Here is an 8,933-nt window from a genome sequence, read left to right on the forward strand (position 1 = left end):
ATAATAATAACAAAGAACTAAGGTAAAAAGAGACACCCGGATTAGTCTTTTTTGGAACACTGGCACATATCCAAATTACATTTTTCTTAAACAGCTGATAACATGATTTATAAGCATCAGTACTCAACATGCCTTACAATGTAGAGGTTTCTCTTCTGTCTGTGTGTGTACATACTGTTCTCTGTGGTTTACTTCAGATGGCCAGCCTTCATGAAAGCAAATCAGTGGTATCCTTGGGGTTTAAAACGTTGTCAGGTATCTCACAATATCTCGATATTATACCTTCCGTTAAAACAAAATCCCCCACAAACCTTAACATTGAACTGCTTTGCAAAGATAATGTTTACTTCTTTTAAGAAAAATAATTATTTTCTTATGCCATGAGTGAGGGTCAAACAACTCCCTCCTTATCGTGTAACACTGTCGAACCTTCAACCAGTGAATAATGCTTACACTTAACGATATTGAAGTCCACGATCTTAACGAATGTACATCAATAAATTTCTATGGAAAAAAAAATTCAAACAAACTAATAATCGAATAACACAAGAAGGTGATATTCAGAATATAATTTCTGTAAAAAACTACGGCTAATGAAAATCCTAAAAATATCTGTGTAGACAGGTCTGTATAATAGGTGAAGAAGACTTGAAAGTACCCAGGCAGCTATGAACGTTATCATAGTGGGGGAGAATAAGTGCTGGAGCGACAAGACAAATAGAGACATTTTTGGAGCCACCATGAACGTGAATATCCAATAACAGTAAAATGGAAAATCACTAAACTTCCAGCAGTGCGGTAAGAAAACGGCGCAGGAGCAGTGAAACCTATTTAGTGCTTTCTAAATGTCTCCGTGGTGTACAAATAAGAACTGATGCCACAGGAGGCACATTGGCATAAATAAAAATGAGGACGGGCGTATTTTTTAAAATGAAACCCTCATTTACAAATGGCTTAAACGATTTAATGTTATAGTATGTTTTCTTACTAGCGGAAAGAAATACAGAGATCCTTTCCCTGGACCATATAGTGCCTTAGAACCAAATCAAAGATTAAGGTGTATACTTTTTGTGGGTTATTTAATAGAATACAAGATATGCTTTGTGGTAAACACGGAAAAGCATTGTTGATGTTCCCGGTGTTTTGACTGTGATTGTGTCTTTGACTCTGTGTAGTTCTCAGTCGCGCTCCCGGTTTGCCGCTGTACTCCGTGCTGGCGGACGCGCACCGCCGCATCACTGTGCTCCATCTGCCCCTTGGTGATACTGATCTTGTCCTCTTGTCCTCCCCTCTTCCGCGCAGTGGAGAGCTGTCCCGAAGATAAGAGCCCGCCGGGGTCGGCAGCGTCCAAGCGCGCCCGGACCGCCTACACCAGCGCGCAGCTTGTGGAGCTGGAGAAGGAGTTTCACTTCAACCGCTACCTCTGCCGACCGCGGAGGGTGGAAATGGCCAATTTGCTGAACCTCACGGAAAGGCAGATTAAAATCTGGTTTCAGAACCGCAGGATGAAGTACAAAAAGGATCAGAAGGGAAAGGGAATGATGCCCTCCCCGGGAGGCCAGTCTCCACGAAGTCCTGTCCCCCCTTCGTCGGTAGGGGGATACCTTAATTCTATGCACTCGCTAGTAAACAGTGTACCATATGAACCCCAGTCGCCCACGGCTTACAATAAACCTCATCAAAATTCATATAGTCTGTCGACGTCATATCCGGCGCCTCTAAACAGCACTCTGAGTAGCTGCCCGCCCCCCCAAAAGAGATACGCTGGGACTGCCGCGGTTACGCCTGAATATGATGCGCACCCCCTTCAAGGCAACGGCAGCTACGGGACTTCTCATCTGCAGGGGAGCCCAGTGTATGTTGGAGGCAGCTACATTGATCCCATGACGAATTCCGGGCCCTCCATTTTTGGCTTAACGCATCTCCCTCACCCTGCGTCAGGCAGCATGGACTACAATGGCGGTAGCACTATGGCCAGCAACCATCACCATGGACCGTGCGACTCACATCCTACATACACAGATCTCACTCCTCATCACCCGTCTCAGGGAAGAATTCAGGAAGCGCCCAAACTGACGCATCTCTAACGGACCAGTTAGCTGTGGCGGAATATCCTCTGACCTCTTTGTCATTGTGTTACCTCCGACCCCATCCCTGCCTTTTCTTCAGTAGCCGACCCACATTTATACTTTCAATTGTGATGTAGTAGCAATACCTGTTGCTTGGATTTCTCTAGAGCTTCGTTAGTGTTATCGGCTTTCATGAACTTTGTGTGGGGGCGCGCGTGGTCCCCAGACATCGTCTTTAATTTCCCGCTCTTTACTTTCCATTTTTTTTAATCAAAACAGGGTATACGAACAAATTCCCTTAGTTGCATCTGTGTGAATTTGTTCTCTTTTATTTATCCCAGTTGAAGAATTGTGTTTGTATTCTGTTGCACTTCTCGGGGCCATAAGAACCAAAAGCGCTTGAAAAGAGGTTTCTCATCAAGAGCTCCGGGCCTCAGCTGTTTGTATTCTGATGGACATTATTTATTTGTTCTTGCAAAATATAGTATTCTAATTGTCTGAAGTATTATTTATCCCCTTGCTAATATTTATAGAATAATCATGGTACAAATAATAGTTTTTTTTTGTTCTTTCTGGCCTAGTTAAAAACACGTGATCAATATTTGACACAATCGCCCAAGTCAGTTCCTCGCAGATTGATTTTTAATGATGACAAAAATGTATCATGCAATAAGACAATAAGATCCGAAAACCAACCATTGATTTAGATACAGTTTGTACTTGTTAATTGCTTGATATGGAAAGTACTTTTCTGTTTTATTGGCGTGCATTCCATGCTGCTCCGGTTCTGAGAAATAAACATCTAAAATATTTAATGTATCTTTATTAATATTCACCATGCAGTTCATTTTACAATAATAATAATAATAATAACAACAACAATAACAACAGCTATGATTATAATAATAGTAATCGCTCGAATGCAGTACGCGTTTAGGCTGCGAAATGATTCCAATGTCAGAAACCCAAGGCGCCGATTAGGAAAACAGGTTTTATTTTTAAGACCAATTTTTAGGTGCAACACAGAGCCCGCCTTCCACAAGCAGAAGTATGTTGTATATCTACATCGCTGTGATGCAAATAGTCAATAATAAAGATAAGCATTTTTAACGCCGAGAAAGATCATGTATCTGTTAAGTCCTGTAAGGTATACCAACGTACTGCAAATATATTATAATTATACTTTTATATTATGCATCTACAAAACATAGCCATGTAGGTACAGAGTGAAGGGCTGCCGAATATATTTTGCATGATCTGTGCTGTTCTAGAACACGCGGTTCGGTGTCGCCTTCAGCTCCCTCTCTTCTGTCTCTGCGAAGGCCGATCTGGCGCTGAAATGTTTACAGCTCCCGTGGCTCCTCTGCAAATAATTTTACACAAAAACAAAAACACATGTTCTTCTACCGTTCAAGATGTTTCCAAAAAGACCGTCAAAGTATTAAGTAAATTCGCTGTAAACGGCCAGACCTGAAACGACCATAAATCAGAATTTATTTAATACCTAGAAATAATAGGTTAACATATTGAGTTGTTTCTTTGTGGTTGTAATTCGTTACACACGATTCCTTTTGCGATAACATTAACAACAATTTAAAAACAGTCCTCTAAAATTAGTACACAGCAGCATGTGGAATAAATCCAGTCGAAGCGTTTGATATATATATATAAAAATTATCCAATAAAGAAATCCTTTCGGGAATTATATATTAAAAAATCTTCAAAAAGCTTATTTTCAGCAAATTACTCATTTTCGATTTAAATAATCAATAGATTTATTGGGATTAGTGTTATTTCTATTATTTCGTGGTAGTGTTTAGGTGTGCAGTTCTTGTGTTACTGCCACAGTAATAATAATAAAAAATAATAATAATATTAACAACAACAACAACAATAATAATAATAATAATAATAATAATAATAATAATGTTCATTTATTTGACAATTAATGCGAACTGGAGAATTATTATAGGTATTAAATTTAATAATCATAATCATCCCATCGTGATTTTAAATACTACATGTAGACTTAGGATATATTTGGATAGTATTTTTGGGAGCGTTTGCAATGTTTAATCCTGCCTGTGTGCACTCGGAACTGTTAGGGATTATTCTGAAAACTGTAACTACTCGCGCTCCTGACCGGACGCCATTTTGCCGAAAGTAATTTCTGTCTGTTAAAAGTATATAAAAATATTATCGTAATTTTTTCTATAGGTTATGTTGGCTTTAAAGCATGTCACTCGCAAGACATTATCAATGCAATGTATTTTGAATATAAGCTTCTCACTTTTGACAATAGAAAATAAAAGGCTCAGCAAGCTGTTTTATAATGTACATCATACCATTGTCTTTATACGTTTGCCCACCGAACAATAACACCTACCACGCTACCCGACATCAATGTGTGGACCTTTTTCAAATGGGTTTAAACAGAGAGAGTAGAAGTTGAGTAAACACAATGCAAAAATATAAATGACGCTTTTGTATCTGATTTATTTCCAATATCTTGTACGATATCTTACAATACAATGTAAGAAATATACTTACAATCTCTTCTTTATTGAATTCTCTGAAATGCTGTTCAATGCATGTGAGGAACAAGGTTTCTGCGTTACGCTGCCTCCCGTGACATATGGTTAGCAGGAAATTCGAAGAACAACTGGTCCTTATGTGTTTCTTTTGTCCCTTCATTTACTTGTATATGAAAACAAATTTACTTCGAAAAAAATGATTATTTTTTTTACAATTTCATTTGGAAAAGTAGTGAACATGAGGCGGTTTGTGCGCTCTGAGCAGCCCGCTGGCACTGGGAGTTATTGGGGCACAATTTCAGTCCAAGCCTTTGAGTGTGTAGGACTGAATCGGATTGTGCAGAATGCCAACACCCACTCTCTATCCGCGCACAAAGCTCGATGTAATTGAAGAATCATTCGTCTCTTTCTCAACAAATGCATCTATCCTACACAGCTGCCTGCATTTAAAAAAACATCGGCCCTTTTCAAAGGGAAACGCCGACGTATATGAAAAGAAAAGAAATTAGAAAAGGTTGTTGTTTTTTTTACTCACCGAATGCACAGCCGACTTCACAGAATTATTGCGCATATATTGGCTAGATGTGTGTTTCGTTTTAAATAAGCTCCTGGTTTCTGAAAGGCCAGCAATATTTTGCTTTTTCTCGAATAAGTGCTCAGTGTTCTTCCTCTCTCCCTGGCTACATTTGATCTCAGAGAGAGTTAGAAGGTTTAAATGTGTTCTCAGGGCAAGAAGCTGTCAGACCTTTTGGCGAGTAAGATTGATAACGCGCTGGCTTCCAAGCTTCTTTGTTTAGAATATAAGCAATAAACTGTGAGAGGCCTACCACTGTTCGCCGTTTGAGAATAAAAAATATCTAAAGTATAAACCCCAAAAAACGAAAAACGAGATCCTTCTTTTTATTTATTTTTCCCTTTTCATACAAATTAGACCTTCTGCTCCCAGATCATTGTTCAATATGTGTGAGCAACGAGATAAAACCAATATAAAAACGATGCATTTATTTCCTGTTTTAGCGAGCGCTCTAATGAGCACTTTAAAGACATTTTACATGCTTTATTTTTGAAAAGCCTTGTCGTGTATACCACATTGTAAAGGAAGAGAAAGGTTTTTCGTAGAGCCCTCAGTCTTAATGCCTGGAATTATGTCAGAATATTTATGGAGTCTGCTTTATCTGTTTAAGAACGAAATAAAACACCACCCTTAGTTGTGTTATTACGGAACAGAGACAAACAGGAAATGTCACATATCAATATTTTTAAAACTTAAAGAGCGAAATAGTATTTAAAGCCAAACGAGTGTATGATAAGGGACAGGGTTATTTCAAACAAACGAAAAAAAATGGGATTTTCATTTCATTATTAAGTTCGATTGGCTGTCTTTTGCATTTGCTGATAGGAACAATTCGCTAGTATATATACATGTACAACCATGAATACGTTTGTTGCATTTTATTTCTTACGTAACGCACTGAGACACCGCATTACAGATGAAACAGCAAAACACTTTGCAAGGAGGCAATTTTTAAAAGGAACCAAGCAGGTTCCTAAATTAATGCTACGTGTCCTCGTGAGACGTTTAGGTGGCGAGGTTGTTGGGGTCCGGTGTCAAAACTTTCAAGATTAATGGATTACTTTGTTAATGACTTGAGGCGTCAAATGTGGGTGCCTGGATGATTTGTGAGGTATAGGGCGTTTTTCTGACAGTCAGAAACAATACCCAGAGTGAGCAGGACGCAGAGAGGAAGACAAGCTGTCTGTGACACCCGCGATTAAAATATATTTTTATGGTGTAGTGCAGTAATGAACAAACCTACTAAAACGTGTAAATAAAAACAGTGCTACCCCAGAACGAGGCGTTCCTTACAGACTTTTTTGGATCAATCACGCAGACAGTGGCTTCTTTTGATTAAACCCCAAATTGTCATTGGGCAGAAGTAATCATGTGACAACCAATTCGGTCCAATTTCAACCTTGTCTCCATGAATTCAATAGTTTAATAGTAGCGCGGTCCCCATACGGCTGTAATCAGTGAATTAGAAAAAACACTAGCAGCGATTTTTATGATTTTTGTCTGGGCCACAAAATACAAATAAGAGCTAACTTTCTAAAGCTCTGAGGGAAGGGAAATGAATTACGAATTCGAGCGAGAGACTGGTTTTATCAATAGTCAGCCGTCGCTTGCTGAGTGTCTGACATCTTTTCCCCCTGTCGGTGATACATTTCAAAGTTCATCAATCAAGAACTCGACGCTTTCACACTCGACACTGATTCCTCCTCCTTTTGAGCACACCATTCCTAGCCTAAACCCAGGCAGCCATCCTCGCCACAGCCGGCCCAAACAGAGTCCGAATGGCAGCAGCCCCTTGCCGGCCGCCTCTCTGCCCCCGGAATATCCCTGGATGAAAGACAAAAAAGCCTCCAAGAAGAATCACCTGCCGGCGTCTTCGTCCACAGCCGCTGCAACCGGACCGGCCTGCTTTCCCCCGAAAGGTAAGACGCACGAAGTGGACTGGGGGAAGAAGAAATTCGGTGTATTTTCCCCTTGTGTCTCTCGATGTATTTTGTCTATTAAAGTTGCATTCATTGAGACGATTTTGCACCGCTTCATTTAAGTGCTTCCTAAAATTGTTCAAACTTTCACTAACTTATGTAGTAATGTAAAATGATTTATTTGATTTACTGACTGACCTTCCATGCCTTTCAGTGCCAGAGTTGTGATATTTGACAGTAATGAAGAGTGATAGATTACTGTTGCACAGCTAAGCAGCTGGCGCATTCATTAAAATGTGGCAAGCATGGTGGAGGCTTATAATGCGTTATTCGTATTTTTACTGTTTGGTTCGTGTGTTGTTTAAGTCGTGTGGTGGGATTTTATACTCATTTTTACACACACGCCTTGGGGAGCAACAATAGATTTTACTGCATTCAGGCGGCCATTTTGTTGCAGTGTATTTTTTAATCCAGTATATTCTCAAGTGGTTCGTGAGTGCAGTCTTTACAATCCTGTGCTTTTGTGCTGTTTTAGACTCGCCCGAGGTTCCTGACAACGCTGGCGGGGGATCTCGCAGGCTGAGAACCGCGTACACCAACACCCAACTCCTGGAGCTGGAGAAGGAATTTCATTTCAACAAGTATCTGTGCCGACCGAGAAGGGTGGAGATAGCGGCTTTGCTAGATCTGACTGAGAGGCAAGTCAAAGTGTGGTTTCAGAACAGGCGAATGAAGCACAAAAGGCAAACCCAGTGCAAAGAGAATCACAACGGCGAGGGGAAGCTCAGGAACCCGGAGGACGGCGGGCAGAGCGAGGAGGAGAAGTCGCTTTTCGAGCAAGCCCTCAACAATGTCTCAGGAGCCCTCTTGGAAAGGGAGGGCTACGCTTTTCAACAAAATTCTCTGACTCCACAACAGGCTCCGAACGCGCACAATGGAGATTCCCAAAGTTTTACTGTGTCGCCTTTAAGCAGCAATGACAAAAATCTGAAACATTTTCAGAGCCCGTCACCCACTGTTCAGAACTGCCTGTCAACAATGGCCCATGACTGCACAGCTGGCCTCCACAATGACAGCCCCGAGGCCCTGGACGTGTCCTCTTTACAGGATTTTAACGTTTTCTCTTCAGATTCCTGCCTGCACCTTTCAGATGCCGTTTCCCCTAGTTTGCCAGAGTCTCTCGACAGCCCTGTAGACATTTCTGCCGACAGTTTTGATTTTTTCTCGGACACTCTCACAACAATCGACTTGCAGCATCTCAGCTATTAAATGGGGGGGGGAAAATCCGGTCTAGCGACTCTTCATTGCAAAAAGAAAAAAAAAACTATGCCTTCTCCTTTATTCTAAGTTGATTTGTTTATTTCTTTCTTTGATATGGTCAGTACATTTTGTTTATTAATGAATGAATTAGTTAATTCAGTACAGAAGATAAAAGTCCACGCTCTAATTTTTGTAAAAGTTTAGTCTGGCAATAATTACAATTAACCATTTAAACATTAATTCTCCAAAAGCAATACATTGGTTCTGTAAAAAAAAATAGAATTTAGTCTCTGTTCTTTTATTTTTGTATCGCTTTCGGGTACATTGTCATGAATATTTTGTTAGAATAAATTTTACTTGCTACAGGTAGCTTTCAATAATTGTGTCACTGCATTATTTCCAGGTCCAAATGAAAATTAAAATGTATTTTTATATTACCCGCCTCTCAAACAACACGAGATTGAACAAAATGGAAGGTCAGAATATTTTATTATTCCACAACAAATCAAAAATGAACATAAAGAAAGGTACAATGTTAAACGTATTTTAGAAAAATAACAGTAAAGTATACATTTAA

The 8,933-nt window shown here is 39.9% G+C and overlaps 2 protein-coding genes and 1 long non-coding RNA gene across 10 annotated transcripts in view; 2 read left to right on the forward strand and 1 right to left on the reverse strand.

Moving 5' to 3' along the window:
• Positions 1 to 4,545, forward strand: part of hoxa3a (homeobox A3a) — a 38,197-nt gene extending 33,652 nt beyond the window's left edge. For all 8 annotated transcript variants that reach the window (XM_015357849.2, XM_015357850.2, XM_015357855.2 and 5 more), the window contains one exon: positions 1,303 to 4,545. In XM_015357849.2, the coding sequence (XP_015213335.1) occupies positions 1,303 to 2,087 (785 nt within the window). In that variant the 3' untranslated portion in view covers positions 2,088 to 4,545. The remainder of the gene's footprint in view (positions 1 to 1,302) is intronic.
• LOC107078683 (uncharacterized) lies at positions 2,878 to 5,375 on the reverse strand. The gene is made up of 2 exons (XR_011190562.1): positions 5,139 to 5,375; positions 2,878 to 3,432 (listed from the first exon to the last, which is right to left on the reverse strand). It is a non-coding gene; the product is annotated as an uncharacterized lncRNA (long non-coding RNA).
• Positions 5,376 to 5,527: 152 nt separating this feature from the next.
• Positions 5,528 to 8,722, forward strand: hoxa2b (homeobox A2b). The gene is made up of 2 exons (XM_006636056.3): positions 5,528 to 7,096; positions 7,632 to 8,722. Exons 1-2 carry the CDS (start codon positions 6,733 to 6,735, stop codon positions 8,363 to 8,365), a joined length of 1,098 nt encoding a protein of 365 aa, XP_006636119.1. The 5' UTR covers positions 5,528 to 6,732; the 3' UTR covers positions 8,366 to 8,722.
• Positions 8,723 to 8,933: the final 211 nt, after the last annotated feature.

Source organism: Lepisosteus oculatus, chromosome 10, assembly GCF_040954835.1.
Source record: "Lepisosteus oculatus isolate fLepOcu1 chromosome 10, fLepOcu1.hap2, whole genome shotgun sequence".
Classification (NCBI taxonomy): domain Eukaryota; kingdom Metazoa; phylum Chordata; class Actinopteri; order Semionotiformes; family Lepisosteidae; genus Lepisosteus; species Lepisosteus oculatus.